The following is a 16901-nucleotide window of genomic DNA, read 5'->3' as shown; positions in this document are numbered from 1 at the left end:
GGAAAATACTTGGAAACAAAACCCTACTTACAATGATCTCTGACTAAAATAGCTGGAACGGGACCTGCACCAAGAAATATAAAGCGTTCTCCTCCATATTGACCCTCTGAGTGATTACCCCTCTTTGTTCAATCAAGAAAGACAATATAAACAGCCAGCAGGCATCCTGAGCTCAGTCTCATTTAGCTAATTCCATCTTACAACGGCTTGCCAAGAATCGGCGCAAAGTGCTCCGTGATTTACATTTCACCCAAGAGTTGCTTTCACTTTGGGACCCAACATAAACACTTTCCTTTTTAGTCCATCTCATCCGAGGATCTGAGCATCAGCATAGAGAATGCCACAGGTTCAGTCATTTTCAGAGCAGTACTAATGTTATTAACTATTTCAGAATAGTTGATAACATTGTTGCAATAAGACTATTAGGATAAGCAATAGGAAATGTAAAGGTCAAGCTTGTTAAAATTGTTATATTGAAAACATGTTTCATGTTAGAGCCTGGATAGGCTTAACAAGCAGTTTCCTTTTAAGCAGGCTAGGCCAATGGAAGCAGTGGCCTGTTGTTCTATCTGGAATGAGAATGAACATTTATGAACTGTTTATATATATACGTATATATTTTTACTTGTTTGATTTTAATCACCGATTACAATTTGTGGATATGGACTCTGTGCACAGTTGAATGTTCTCACACCACAAAAGACTTTTTTATGGAAATGTGCCGTTTTACACAGTTTTACGTTTAAACGAATTAATTGGAATTAAAGGCTTTTGTAATTTTTAAAAAAATATATATATTTAAAATTACCCACAATGCACTTTAAGAGGTGAAAGGTCAAAGAATTCTTAAATACTTCCTGTGATTCTGTTTCCGCACACTTGATAAAGGGCCTAGCCCGAAACATGTTGTGCTGCAATTTTCCTCAATAAAAGCACTTGCAGTCATAGTTACTGCTCTGGATTGGTCCTGCTTCTTACAACTATATCTTTTGAGACATTTTGGGGTATGGACACAGGATATCACTTGCAGGAAAATCCATCTATAATCGAAAAAGGGTGAGCTACAGTATATCTTTAAACGCAACAAAGTGACAATATATGCGGCATCAAGGGCAAATAAGATCTTGAGCTGTATAAAAAGGGGCATAGTGTCACAGCAGGAAGGGGTCATTCTTCTACTTTATAGAGCACTGGTAAGGCCCTATCTAGAATATGCCGTACAGTTTTGATCCCCATCACTCAAAAATGACATTATTGTATTAGAGAGGGTACAGAGAAGGGCAACTAAGCTGGTTAAATGTATGGAAAATCTTAGTTATAAAGACTGGCCAAATTGGAGATGTTTACGCTGGAGAAGAGGAACCTAAGAGCTGATAAATAACTGTGTATAAATATATAAGGGGATCATATAATAACCTCGCTTTATTTACCAGTAGGTCTTTCCAGTTGACACGAGGTCACCCATTCTGATTAGAAAAAAGGAGGTTCTGGGTAAATATTCGGAAAGCGTTTGGAATGTGGAATTGTCTCCCTGAATCAGTGGTACAGGCTGATAATTAGATAGCTTTAAGAAGGGGTTGGATGGTGTTTAGCAAGTGAGGGAATACAGGGTTATGGGAGATAGCTCATAGTACCAGTTGATCCAGGGACTGGTCCCATTGCATCTTGGAGTCAGGAAGGAATTTTTTCCCCCCTCTGAGGCAAATTGGAGAGGCCTCACATTGGGTGTTTTGCCTTCCTCTGGAACAACTAGAAACTTACTATGTTACAATGTAATAGCCAGAGTATGGCGCAGTTATTGTAACCCCACATCATACTCTCACTGCATCTTTACATGAGGGGAGCACTTATATTGCTCCAGCTTCTTTATACATGACCATCTACATCATGGAAAATTAGCAGAAAGGATTTAGAAATCAGGTATAATTGTATATGTATACAGTGCTTCCACTGACTTAAAAAAAAAAAAAAAGCATAAAAGACAATTCCATCTGGTTAATAATAAGAAAGTTTACAAACACACCAAGGTTGTTGGTATTATCTTCCACTGAGGGAAAGTGTTGAGATGTGCCAGAGTAGCAGGAGATACAGTAATAGCAAAAACACTGGAGCTCAGGGTAAATCACTGTACTGGGTTCCAATTGTTAGAAGAGAGACCTGCAAGTGGATTACATACACATAGAGGCACATTTACTTAGCTCAAGTGACGGATTAGAAGGAAAAAAACTTTGAATTTCGAAGGTTTTTTTTGGTTACTTCGACCATCAACTACGACTTTCAATCTAACTATTCGAACTAAAAATCGTTCGACTATTCGACCATTCAATAGTCGAAGTACTGTCTCTTTAAAAAAAAACGTTGACTAGCTACTTCGCCACCTAAAACCTACCGAGCACCAATGTTAGCCTATGGGGAAGGTCCCCATAAGCTTTCTAAGCATTTTTTGATCGAAGGAAAATCGTTCGATCGATGGATTAAAATATGACAATATGTCTAGCCCCATGTCAGATTTCAAAATTGAATATAAAAAAATCTGTTGGCTCTTTTGAGAAATGGATTTCAGTGCAGAATTCTGCTGGAGCAGCACTATTAACTGATTCATTTTGGAAAAAAAAAAATGTTCCCATGACAGTATCAAAGTGCAACGAGAACAGCCACTGCTTCAGCTCTTCTAGAGATCCTGCATCAGATAAACTCAAGTCTGACACTTTACTGAGCACCAAAAGTTATTACCCTCTATGGGAGGGACTTGACTTCCTTGCTCAATAAGAAACTGGCGTAAAACTTTTCGGGCTCTGCAATAGAGCAATTTTGTCAAGACAAGGTATCAACCCCGGGACGTTGAAAGTTTCATGCAGGGGAGTCAGTAAGCAAGAGTGGCCAAGCAAACATGTAAACAACCATCCGAAACCAAAGAGCAGGCATGAGAGAAGAAAAGGGACAAAAGTGTGAACATGACGGACAAAGAGGCAGAGGCAAATCATTTAAGATAAAAAGAGTGAGGGAGAAAGCTCTGTATACTTAGCATCAATGTCCATATTGTATTGCAGCAGATAGAAAGGCAGACAGATAATAGACAGATAGGCACCTACACTGCTACTCTTACGCACACTCATTCATTCAAATACTCTTTGCACTGTTGGAGAAGATACCAAGCTTCGTCACTGGGGAATGGTGCCAAATTTTACATATCTCTGGCGAAAGGCCGACTCCCCTCCAAGTAAACACACATCCTTTTAAGTTGGAGACGGACGGTTTGAGTCCTAGTGTCACTATCTCCATGTGTACTGGCTACAACCAAATACTGGAGACGGCGAAGGGATACGCAGCCGATATCACCCATGTCTTGCGCCAGCATGATGCAATGCAACTTCTGTAGGACCAAAAAGAATCCAATATTGTGCAAGATTCATTCAATATTACATTTGCTGCCCTGCTAGTGATTGGTAGCCTAAAAACTTCAACAGCATGTAGACACAATCTGCACCAAATACTGACACCGCCTACATTAATACCTCTAATGGGACTGGCATATGTGGCCACGCACCAAAAGCATCAAATAACACAGAACTTCCATACGTACATCATGGGGGTTATTTACTAAACCTCTACTTTTTCTGGTCAAGCTTTTTGGGACAAACCCTCAAATTTTTCATGAAAATAAAAAAACTTTTTTCGTGGAAAAAAAACCTTAATTTTTATTTATTGTAGCCGATGCTGCAAAAAGCCAGAGATCTCCCTATACCAATTTGAAGATATTGTGGTTTGCTCTGGGTTTAGTTCGATAATGCAATAAGTTTCGGGTTTTCGGGCAATTCGGGAAAAAAGTCCGAAAAAATCAATACAATTAGGCTTTCTTTTCGCTCAATTTTATCAGGGTTTTTTTTCCCAATCCGATTTATTTGAGTTATTTTATTGATAAATAAGTGCACAGGAATTTTGTTGAGCTTTTTTTTTTATATTTGAATTATGAGATAAATTTGGATTTTAGTAAATTTTTGTAAATAACCCCCTACATGTGCTGAACCCCTGGACTTCCATATGTACATTACGGGGCAGATTTATCAACGGTCGAATGGTAAATTGGAATTTGAGTCAGTGTCAAAATTCACACATTCAATCTTTAATCCCCCTATTCGAATGTAAATTTGAATGTGAGATTGATCACATCTCGACCATGGAAACAGTCCTAATTCGATTCAATGAAATTGCGCTTCAGTACTCAGAAATTGGTGATAAATCTATGTTTTATTTGTGCCAAAAGCTAGACTACGTTTCAGGCTCCTGCTCTTTCTCAAGTTTTTTCTCGACCATAGAAACAGTCCTAATTTGAATATTCGCCACTTAAAACCTGCCGAGTTAATGTACAAGTCAATGGCAGGGGTCCGTGGAGTAGCGATGTGCGGGTCAGGGAACCCGACCCTAACCCGTCCTGCTAATACCCGCACCCACCCGCTTCCGGGGGTTCTTTTATAGACCCGCGCCGCTCCGCCGATGAAGCCACAAAAGGGGCGGGGCGAGCAGATGCGACACTATAAAACCAGAACCGGAAGTCGGATGCCGGCATTTGAAGGTGGCGGGCGTGGAGAGCAGAAGAAGAGCTCAACCCGCACCCGCCCGTGAGGATCACTGCGAGGTCGACCCGAACCCGCTAGACCCACGGGTATTGGGTCAGCCCGCACATCACTACCATGGAGCCATTTGTAGATGTTAATAGCCTTCCTGACATTCAAGTTTTTTTTTCAGGAGAAAAACTCGATTTGTACGAATCGATTGCGAATCAAACATGATTTGAATCTTTGGGTAGGAACCATTCGATCAAATATTAGACAGTCAGTTTTTTTCTTAAATAGCCTCCCAGTCAAACTGTGAGTATATTCGTATTGAAAAAAAAATTCACACGAATTCGACATTCCTCCCCATGTGTTGAAGCCCTGGGCTGGTGTAATACATTTAACATATCAAATATAGCATTTCCAGCTGTATTATGTCTCGGCATATAATGATTTACTTCCCCTTTAAAATGCCCGATGATGATGTCAGTGGATAAAAGTGCAGAGTGTGTGTGTAATCCAAAGGTCTCGCATCTGTTCCATATAACGTATAAAAGGCCAAGCTCTTTCCTCCCCTCCATGCGCATATACCCAGTTATTATATTTTGTGACCCTCGGACAAACTGAACTCGAGGAGGCTATGACAATACTTGTTCCATTCTCAGGAAAGAGAAAAAGCGCATTCATGCTCAACACAATAAGCATTTGTTTGCGGCAGCCAAGCTGGGTTATTATATTGTCAGCAGATTTCTTCCCTCGCTGCTGTTGGTGCGGTTGCTGGGAAACCCCAAATTCAGCCTGTCCAGGCAATATAAATTTCCCTCGCATCTCTCTGCAGCTTCTCTCCCAACATCGGACTGTTCAGTTACGCGGAGACTGTGAGATGCGAGGAATTCCATCAGTATGTTCATGCATTCCAATGCCCTGAACTATGCACTTCACTCTTATAAAGGGAACCTTCTCTTCTGCAATATGGGAACAAGAAAGGAGCACTGCCAACCACTGATGTTTCCCTTAGGATATCAATTGCTTTCGCCATAAAGCCTTCAAGGCCAAGTTCATCTCAAAATGTACTTTTTGAGTGGCCACACTTATCTCCAAATAGCCGTTGGTCCCCAATATGGTGTGTGCCATAGAGGCATTGGTGGGCCCCTGGTCTAAGGTTTTTAGGTGGGCGTCTGGTGTCCCAGTCTGACACTGCTGGCCTGTGGTCCCATTCCCACCCCCACCACCCCATGCATAAACATAGTAGTGTACGAGAACTGCTACGGACACTCGCTTCTCCCCACAAGCAGCACATGACTCTATAGAAATAACTGGGGCTGCACCAGGGACAGGAGGTTTGAAAGCAGACGTAGTAGTTGGTAGAGGACCCTATCAATGGGGCAAGTGGGGGGCATGCCGCCCCTACATTTTTTCCACACAAGGCCAGGGTCTTTGTGGCCTTCCCACAAATCCGGGCATGGCCTTGTGGGGTCTTGCAATCTGCTAGTCCACATCATATTCCCACATGCCACAGTCAGTTTGATTAGTAGCCAACTCCACCTCTGGGAGTTTGTTAGCCATGCCTAGTTATGCCCCATGCCACACCTAGGAGACTGGCATGCTACTGAGGGTAATAATAATGACACACACTCCAAAAATGACAAAAACTCCAAAAGAGAAATATTTAAAAAGGCAGTTGTCAGGAGCACCCGATGTCGCTCCCGCCTCCGTCTGCACCGCATCCAAGAAAGCCCTCGTCGCTGGCGCAATGACGACACCCAACCGGCGTGAAAATTCAAGTTAAAAAGAAGCCAAGGTCACGGGTTCAATGCCCAATTATAGGTTTTGTTTTTTTAACATTCCTGGGTGCTTTATAATTCCTGTTACATGGATTCCTGGACTTTGACCCTGCCTGAACCTCGACTTTGATATTATTCTGCCTGCCTTTTGCCTGGACTTTGATTACGATTTCGCCTGATCCTAATTCTACCACGAACTTGGACCTTAACCCCTAAAGCTTCCTCCTTAGTCCTGACCAGTGTCGGACTGGCCCACAGGGATACCAGGAAAAGTCCCGGTGGGCCCAGGTGTCAGTGGGCCCTCCTGCTGCTAAACATTTGGTCTATTTCACGGCCATTCCCTATTGCTATGAGAAAAAGAGGCTAAATAGATGGAATAATAGATTATAGTATGTAAATAAAAGGAGAATAGATGAGTGAGGAAAGGAAGAAAAATAGTACTGACTTGGTTTAAGGTTTTTGGGTGGGCCCCTGGTGTCTAGGGTTGCCTGACCGGTATTTTACTGGCCTGGCCAGTAAAAATGTTGCTTGATGCCAATTATTTATAGGGAAAAACCATAAAATTATAGGAAGGCCTGTGTTTTTTTTCAGAAAAGGTGGTAACCCTACTGGTGTCCCAGTCTGACGCTGGTCCTGACTACTCCCACTGGAGCCGATGGGCTCCCTGACAACAGTGGAGCAAAAGATTCTGTGGTTAGTCCATTGATTTTTTTGGGGGGGGGGGCAGGAAAAACATTCCAATAGAATAGATAAATGTAAGTCCAGCATTAAAGGAGTGGTTCACCTTTGAGTTAACTTTTAGTATTTTATACTATGGCCAATTCTAAGCTACTTTTTCAATTAGTCTTCATTATTTATAGTTTTGAATTATTTGCCTTCTTATTTTAAATCTTTCCTGCTTTCAAATGGGGGTCACTGACCCCATCTAAAAACAAATGCTCTGTAAGGCTACAAATGTATTGTTAATGCACCTTTTTTATTACCCATTTTTTTTGTATTCAGTCGCTCTCCTATTCACATTTCGGTTTCTTATTCAAATCAATGCATGGTTGCTAGGGTAATGTGGTTCCTAGCAACCAGACTGATGACACTGCAAACTGGAGAACTGCTGAATAAAAAGCAAAATAACTCAAAAGCCGCAAGTAATAAAAAATGAAACCCAATTGCAAATTGTCTCGGAATATCGCTCTCTACATCCTACTAAAAGTTCATTTAAAGGGGAACAAACCCTTTAACAAGTACACTGTTTGTGGCATAAAGTCAGTGCTTACGCTATAGAACTGTATTAGGAATGAACTCAAGGTCAGGAATGGCATTACTTGGCTTTAGATGCAGTCCGACCCCTACTCATTACATCCAACACAAACAGACTGATGATATCCCAAGAGGAAATAGCAGAGAGGGAAACGCACACTAACTTACCAGACAGAGATACCATGCATAGTGTTTAGCATTTATTGGTTTCCCATGAACCATACGCTATATAGTCCACAATAAAGTCAGATTATTGAGTTCAAAGGTTGGACAGTCTTTGTATAATGTATATTTTTACACCAAGAGGAGCTGCCGTTTTGCTGGGCCATTCTCTATAGACCTTGATAAAACAGGGCCCCTGTGAGCATAAACAAAATGTGCCGTTCTACAAGAATCTACAGCGCAGCTTCATTCCGGTACTCATTTAAAGCAATATAATAATATAGAAATAAAAACGAATATACAAAGATTGAATGTTCAGGGCACACAATACACTGTTCTGTTTTAGACAGGGAAATAATCGTAGAAAATCCCATACAGGTATTTATACATACAGGACACATACAAATACATGTGTACAAATAAGATTACTTCCACCTTTGTATCGGGAGAAAGAAAGGGATCTTTGTGTTGCTTATTTATCAGGAGTCTGTGACTGTGACAGCCCTCAAAGGGCTAGTCCACACGAGGAGATTCGGGGAGATTTTGTCGCCTGGCGACTAATCGCCTCGTCTTTTGCGCGACTATCTCCCCGAACTGCCTCAGCGTTTTTCCCCATAGGCTGCAACGCAAAGTCGCCTGTGCTAATGCACACGCGGCGATGCGTTTTCAATAGTCGCCCAAAGTTGCCTCAGGGAGATAGTCGCGCAAAAGACGAGGCGATTAGTCGCCAGGCGACTAATCTCCCCGAATCTCCTCGTGTGGCCTTACCCAAAGAGTGTTTGCACTGCACCCAATGTAAGCCCTATTCTACTCCAGACAGGCACGTAAAGAAGTTCAATATAATTGATTTGTATGGGGAATGTAGAAGTTGTATATATATATATATATATATATATATATATATATATATATATATATATATATATATATATATTCCTCTACTCCAGCTGGACTCGTGTGATATTGTTATCCATGCCAATGGCCAGTGAATGAACGATCGGAATAAATAGCTGCTCTAAGAAATAAAATAACTACAGGTGTGTTTAAATTAGGGATGCACCGAATCCCCCCCGAATCCTTTGCAAAATATTCGTCCGAATACTGAACCGAATACTGAACCGAATCCTCATTTCCATATGCAAATTAGGGGTGGGAAGGGGATAAGAAGTCACGCAATTTCCCTCCCCGCCCCTTCGGATTCAGCGCCGGCCGGGCAGAAGGGTTCAGCCGAATCCTGCTGAAAAAGGCCGAATCCCGAACAGAATCCTGGATTTGGTGCATCCCTAGTTTAAATAGCCTTCTATAGGGAGAAAGGGATGTATATATTCGAGTATATTTGTATGTATATAGTGCTACTTGTATACGCAGAACAGATGGGGAACAATACAATATACTACAACATAAATCTATTATAGTGTGTGGCGTGATAAGAGTCACCTCTCCTGTACAGCTTACAATCTAATTGGCTGGGTAACTTTAGGTGGGCAAAGACGCACAGATAATATTGTACGAAACAAATACAATAATCGGTGCGTGTATGGGGGGAAAAGAGCCGACCGATATCGGCAGAAGACTTGGATATCGGGCTGGGCGGAATATTTTGATCGAATGCCTTTGAAGGCACCCAAACATTTGCCATTGTTAGTGCTGAATCGTCTGAAACAAGTAGAATTCTATTGTTTCTACCTGTATATCTGACTATTCAGCTCTACACGTGTGTATTGAAATGAACGCTCTTTCTTGGAAACATCTTTTCCAAGAAAGATCGTAATTGTAAAGTCTATGGCCACCTTTACAGACACAAATAGGAAGGATTGTTCCCTATTCACCTGTGGGAGGACGTCTGCAGGTAGGTAGTCGGTGGGGACTAGGAAACACAATAACCCCCTGGCCCACTGCTATTGGCTGACTCACAGGCAAATAATGTGTGTGCAACAGGTAGGTGTTTGAGTGCTGCTGTACAGAAAACATAAATAATAAGTCATTAGAACACAATTGTTTCACTTCTTGAATGGGAGGCCTGTATAAACAAACAGGTAAAATGTCATGCTGGCTGTCTGCTCATGAATTACCCATTGACAAATAATCAAGACTGGACAAACACCTCTTGAAACCAGTAGCCATTTGCTTGTGTTTATCATAATATTACTTGGTGCAAATTGAGTTTTGGAGTACCTGGTCCCTAAGATGTAGGGGTTGTTCACCTTTAAATTAACTTTAAGGGGCAGATTTATCAAGGGTCGAAGTGAATTCGAGGGAATTTTCTAAGTAAAAAAATTCGAAGTAATTTTTTGGATACTTCGACCATCGAATAGGATACTACGACTTCGAATTTACTTCGATTCGAAGCAAAATCGTTTGAATATTCGATAATCAAAATACTGTCTCTTTAAAAAAACTTCAACTTCAATAGTTTGCCAAATTAATCCTGCCAAAGTGCTATGATAGCCTATGGGGAACTTCTAATGCATTTTTCGACGTTTTTCGTAGTCGAAGTAAAATCGCTCGACCGATTGCTAAAATCGCTCGATCGATTGCTGAAATCGTTCGATTCGAACAATCTACTTAGACCGCAAACCAGTAAAATTCGGTAAAGAAAACTTTGAATTCAATATTGGAACTCTAAGTATTTAAATTCAATGGTCGAATTTTCGAAGTATTTTTTACTTCGAAATTCGACCCCTTGATAAATCTGCCCCCTAATATGATGTAGAGAGTGATATTCTGAGACAATTTGTAAATGGTTTTCATTTTTTTTTTTTATTATCTGTGGTTTTCGAGTTATTTAGCTTTTTATTCAGCAGCTCTCCAGTTTGCAATTTCACCTATCTGGTTGCTAGGGTGCAAATTCCCCTAGCGACCATGCATTGATTTGAATGAGACACTGGAATATGAATAGAAGATGGTCTGAATAGAAAGAGGAGTATTAAAAAGTTGCAATAACAATAAATGTGTTGTCTTTGAGAGCATTTATTTTTAGATGGGGCCAGTGATCCCCATTTGAAAGCTGGAGAGAGAAGGCAAATAATTCAAAAACGTTAAAAAAAAAATAATGAAGACCAATTGAAAATTTGCTTAAAATTAGCCATTGTATTAACGTAAAGGTCAACCAGCGCTTTAAACAGTCCTGCCTACCAATTGATCTGCACTGGTTGATTTTACAAAGGGTTTGAGTATTATGTAACAGCACCTTCAAAAATATTTTAGAAGAAACTTGCGCAGAAGGGTGAAAAACTTGGTGATTATGATGCTACTAACCAACAATCATTCTGGTAAGAGTGTGCGGTACCTTTAAAGAGTTAAATCCTTTTTCCTCATGCCCCTGGCTGTGTAGGGAATACGTCAGGAAGGAGCCAAAGGTGAGTCACACAAAGAGATTAGGTTGCCAGGGGCTAGCAAGGTATAAGGCTATTACCTGCCATGCTTTGATTGGGAAGTTAACTTAATGATCTATTGCTTTGAGACCCCTCTTCCAGTTTACTTCTACATTAAGGGGCAGATTTACTAAAGGGCGAGGTGACTAACGTTAGCGAAAATTCACCAGCGTGACGTAATTTCATTACTTCGCCGATTTACTAACGGGCGCAGGTGTAACTTCGCTAGCAAAGGAGATAGACTCTAGGGGTAATTCGCTCCCTTACGCCTGGCGAAGTTGCGCTCTGGCGAATGGACGTAACTACTCAAATTCACTAAGATGCGGATTTTACTGAACGTTACCTCTTGCGCCAGACTTGAATTCGCCACCTCAGACCAGGCGAAGTGCAATGGGGTAGATAGGACTTCCTCAAAAAATAGTTGAAAATTCAGTCCCAAAAAACGATGGCGACTTTTGATTTTTCAGGGTGATAGACTGCAAAAGAGAGTAAATTTTTTCTGGGGTACCCGGCTTCCCCCCTACATTTCCTAACATATGGCACATAAACTATACACTGGGCTCATGTGTAGGGCAATATAATAACTTTATTTTATTTTATTAAGGTTCCCTGGGCTTGTGTAGTGTAATGTATTTGCTGCAACATATACGTCCATTCTACTTTAACTTCCAGCCGTATGAAAATTAGGCAACACTAGCGCAACTTCGCTTTGCGTTCGGTGGCTGAATGCCGTTCGGCGCCCTGGACGCAACTTCGCATTTTAGTAAATTAGCGTTGTCCTGATGAATCTGGTGCTACATGATAAGTATGCATACATGGGAAGGAATGTTCTATGACACTTGAATGAATAACTGATTATTCCTTTACATTTCTACAACACAGTTGTGCGACTGTCATTTTATTTGCAAATTTGAATTCCTCTGCTAATGGAGTAATGCAGTTAAGAGTCTCGAACGATGTGCTGGCAAGAGCCCCTAATGTCTCTGATGTGATGCTTTTCTCCTACTACAGAGTCTACCTGAGCCCTTCTACATTCCAACTACCCTGTAGTATTGAACCTGTAACCGAGGGGGACAATATAATGTTGAATGAGCAAACCTTACTCACCAGAGAGGTAGTTGGGTTACTATTAGCCTCTTGGATCACTGCCTAAGGGACCTCTGAGGTTTAACTGGTCCTGATCTCTAATTTATCTGGCGGTAGAGAATGTGCTAAAGGCTATGGAAAATGTGGCCCCTTATGACAGTTTCCTCCAACCCTCCACAACTATACAAGCGGGTTAAAAGGGTTGTTCACTTTTGAGTTTACTTTTAGTATGAGAGTGATACCCTGAGAGAATCTGCAATTGGTTTCCATTTTTTATTATCTGTGGGTTTTGAGTTATTTAGCTTTTTCTTCAGCAGCTCTCCAGATTGCAATCTGGTTGCTAGGGTCCAAATAACCCTAGCAACCATGCATTGATTTGAATAAGAGACTGGAATATGAATAGGAGAGGCCCGAATAGAAAGATGAGTAATAAAAAATAGCAAAAACAATACATTTGTAGCCTTACAGAGCATTTGTTTTGTTTTTTTTAGAAGGGGTCAGTGACCCCCATTTGAAAGCTGGTGAGAGTCAGAAGAAGAAGGCAAATAGTTCAAAAACTATAAAAAAATAAATTAAGCAGATCAATTGAAAAGTTGCTTCGAATTAGGCTTTCTATAACATACTAATGGTTCCGGGCACACAGGCATTCGGGGAGATTAGTTGCCTGGTGACAAATCTCCTCTTCTTCGGGGCGACTAATCTCCCCTAACCGCCTCCCTGCCAGCTAAAATGTAAATGATACTCGGAGCGATTCATTTTCCGAAGTTTCTTCGTCAGGCAACTTCGGAAAACGAATCGCTCCAAGTGCAATCCCGCCAGCGATTTACATTTTAGCCGACAGGAAAGCAGTTTGGGGAGATTAGTCGCCCCCAAAGAAGAGGAGATTTGTCGCTGGGTGACTAATCTCCCTGAATCTGCCTGTGTGCCCTGACCCTATAAGTTAACCTAAGGGCTGGGACACACTGGGCGATTTGGGGAGATTTAGTCGCCTTGCGACTAATCACCGCGTCTTTCCGTGAACAATCTTCCCTGAATGCCTCCTCTCGCTCTGCTCCTGGCTAAAATGAAAATCGGCTGCACTAATCACACGCGGCGATTTGTTTTCGGAAGTCGCCCGAAGTTTCCTCGTGAGGCAACTTCGGAAGAGGAATCGCCGCGTGTGATTAGCGCCGGCGACTTTTCATTTTATCCAGGCGCAGAGCGAGGGGAGGCATTCCGGGAGAAAAGTCGCGGCGACTAAATCTCCCCAAATTGCCCAGTGTGTCCCAGCCCTAAAGGTGAACCAACCTTTAATTGGCTTCTGATAGTGTGTGTGCGATAGGGACCTTAGATTGTAAGCTCCACTGGGACAGGGACTGATGTATAACATCTGTAAAGCTCTGCGGAATAGGTCAGTGCCAAATAAATTATAAGAAGAAACTGTAACCCTTATTAGGATACCATTGTCTGATTATTCCAAGTGTTGCAGAATCACTCCCGGCGTGCCTCTACCACGTTTACTAACAGAAAGATGCTGGGAGTTGTAGCACTGCCCCATGAGGAGCTGCCAGTGTTTGTCCTGTGTTAGCAAGTTGTGAATTACACCGCTATCTGCCAAACCACAAGCATACACTGATTTTCCACACGGATATGTGTTACAGAGCTTAAGGAGCTTGAAGCCAACACCGAGGGTTATTCGCAGAGACGAGCGTGAGGTGCTGAACATGCCCTGTCTGGGCTGGATGATTGTGCTGGGAGCTGGCATGGAACCCAGAAACATAGGGAACTGCCTGGGAATGTTTCCATAGCCGGTAACTCTCCCAATAGCTGAGCTAAGCACAATGCTCATACCCATCACTTATGACTGTCACATTCATCTGATTAGTCTCATCATATCCCTCCCAAGTGCCATTCACTCATGGGCACCTACCCCAAATACTCAAGTACAGGTATGGGATCCGTTATATTACAGAAAGGTCGTCTCCCATGGACTCCATTTTAACCAAATATTCCAAATTTTTAAAAATAATTTCCTTTTTCTCTGTAATAATAAAACAGTAGCTTGTACTTGATCCCAACTAAGATTTATTAATAGGGATGCACAGAATCCAGGATTCAGCCTTTTTCAGCAGGATTAGGATTTGGCCGAATCCTTGTGCCTGGCCGAACCAAATCCTAATTTACATATGTAAATTAGGGGCGGGTAAGGAAATCACATGACTTTTTGTCACAAAAGAAGAATTTTTCCACTTTTTCCTTTCCTGTCCTAATTTGCATATGCCGATTCTGATCAGAATTCGGGCGAATCTTTGAATAAGGATTCGAGCGAATCCCAAATAGTCGATTCGGTGCATCCCTAATAATTAATCCTTATTGGAAGCAAAACCAGCCTATTGGGTTTATTTAATGTTAAAGATATAAAGATAAAAATTACAAAAAGATCTGTTATCCTAAAAACCCCAGGTCCCGTGCATTTTGGATAACAGGTTCCATACCTGTGCCCTGTACTTGATCCCAACTAAGATATAATTAATCCTTATTGGAAGCAAAACCAGCCTGTTGGTTTTATTTCATGTTTACATGATAGACCAGGAGTAAAGATAAAAATTATGTAAAGATCCCTTATCCTGAAAACCCCAGGTCCCGAGCATTCTGGATAACAGGTCCCATACCTGTACTAGATATCACACCTCATGACAAATTTTACACTGACATCTTTAAACTACAACAGTATCCCATGGGAACATAGGCTGGCAAACAGTGCTGGGAGTTGTAGTTCAACAATGAAGACCGGACACAAGGTAGATATTCTAGGCTTGGTATGGAAAATGTCTTGTTTGAGATTGGTTTTAATTTTTTATTATTTGTGGGCTTTGAGTTATTTAGCTTTTTCTTCAGCAATATCAACAATATCAGCAATCTGGTTGCTATGGTCCAAATTCCCCTAGCAACCATGCATTGCTTTGAATAAGAGACTGGAATATGAATAGGAGAGGACCTGAATAGAAAGAGGAGTCATAAAAAGTAGCAATAACAATACATTTGTAGCCTTAGGGTAAGGTCACACCGGGAGATTCAGGGAGATTTAGTCGCCTGGTGACTAGTGATGGGCGAATTCCCACGTTTCGTTGCCGGCAAATAAATTTGTGAAAATTCACCAGCGTCCAAAATGAGACGCCAATGGCGTTTCGCTAATTTTTTGGGAAATTCGACAATTTTACGGCGAAACAGGACAAATTCGCCCATCACTACTGCCGACAATCGCCTTTTCTTCCGGGCGACAATCATCCCCGAACTGCTTTCCCCCTGCCTTCCCAGCGGCTGGCGATTTTTCAATATAAGCAGGGGACTAAATCTCCCCGTGTGACCTTACCCTGACAGCATTTATATTTTTTAGAAGGGGTCAGTGACCCCCCATTTGAAAGCTGGTGCGAGTCAGAAGAATAAGGGAAATAGTTCATAAACTATATATATATATATAAAAAAATAATGAAGACCAATTGAAAAGTTGCTTACAATTAGGCATTCTATAACGTTAACCCAAAGGTGAAGCAGCCCATCCGTGGCATCAGCTCTTCTTATTCTTATTTGGGAAGCCACAAAAGGCCACCCATCTCATGTCTCAGTAGCCCACATGCCCCAACAGTAGCCACATGCCTGAAATAACCATATAAAGAGCCGACAGAAATGTAGAGCTGCCTCTAGTACTCACCCCCTGGCGGCTGCTCTCAGTGGGAAGCCGGGGACTGATACCGGCTCCATCACGACTACTTCATTGTCTCGGGGGTCGGGGGGTTTAGATCCATGGGAATGATACTCTTGTCCCAAGTCTGATGACAGCGTGTGTGTCACTCACCCCCCTGGCACGTTACATTCACCCAGAGAGGAGCGAGGGGCAAAGAGCCGGGGAGAGCAGGGAGCCATGGCAGCCTAACTGCACCGCCGAGTGTTCGGCACCCCCACACTTTGTGCTGCCCCTGCTGCACCCGAGACACAGGGAAAGGAAAGCTGCGGGGAATGAACTCGGTTTAAAGCTCAGTCTGTCCCGCGCTGCCCTGCCCTCTTGTGGTCAAACATGGGCACTGCACGTGTAATTGCCTCACATTTAGCAGCAAAACCAGGGGCAGAGTCACCAGTGAGATTTCACAGCAGAACTACTGAATCATCACCAGCACATTACCCTCATTAGAAATCAATAATCCCTCCAACAAGCCAAAAGAATTATATAAATGAGTGTAAGATGTAGCCTGATTCCCCCAAAAACCAATATTGGCCTTATCTATGGCAGAAAATGAAAAATCCTAAGCAACTTCCCAAATATCTGTTTTTAATACACAAAAGCTATGTATATCTTGTAAATTATATCCTTATAAACGGTGAGTTCTGATGTCATCAGTGAGTAGTGATGTCATTTCTGTCACATGACTCACTGAAACGTGTGTATTATAATAAATAAAGTACCCCCAGTTGCAAAATATGAGGATATTTGTTACTTTGGATTCCATGACCTGTATAAAAGCATTTGACCGTCAGCCTCGTGTGTTTATATGGACATGAAACTCATCGGTAACTTATAATATCCTTATAATTTACAAGAGGTGGTACTTTATTCACAATATATATACTTATATAATACACAAAAGCCATGAATATCTTGTTAATTATATCCTTATAAACGGTGAGTTCTGATGTCATCAGTTATAAACGGT

General features: G+C 41.7%; 1 protein-coding gene across 5 annotated transcripts in view; it reads right to left on the bottom strand.

The window, feature by feature from the left end:
- Nucleotides 1-16901, bottom strand: part of col27a1.L (collagen, type XXVII, alpha 1 L homeolog) — a 314667-nt gene that overhangs the window by 288223 nt on the left and 9543 nt on the right. For 4 of the 5 annotated variants that reach the window (XM_041573257.1, XM_041573260.1, XM_041573259.1 and 1 more), the window contains exon 1: nucleotides 15905-16205. The exons of the other annotated variant lie outside the window; for it this stretch is intronic. In XM_041573257.1, the coding sequence (XP_041429191.1) occupies nucleotides 15905-15954 (50 nt within the window). In that variant the 5' untranslated portion in view covers nucleotides 15955-16205. Of the gene's footprint in view, nucleotides 1-15904; nucleotides 16206-16901 lie in introns of those variants that run through there. 5 annotated transcript variants of the gene reach the window in all.

Source organism: Xenopus laevis, chromosome 8L (genome assembly GCF_017654675.1).
Source record: "Xenopus laevis strain J_2021 chromosome 8L, Xenopus_laevis_v10.1, whole genome shotgun sequence".
NCBI lineage: Eukaryota > Metazoa > Chordata > Amphibia > Anura > Pipidae > Xenopus > Xenopus laevis.
The sequence above is the reverse complement of the archived record's forward strand: the minus strand, read 5'-3'. Positions and strand labels throughout refer to the sequence as shown.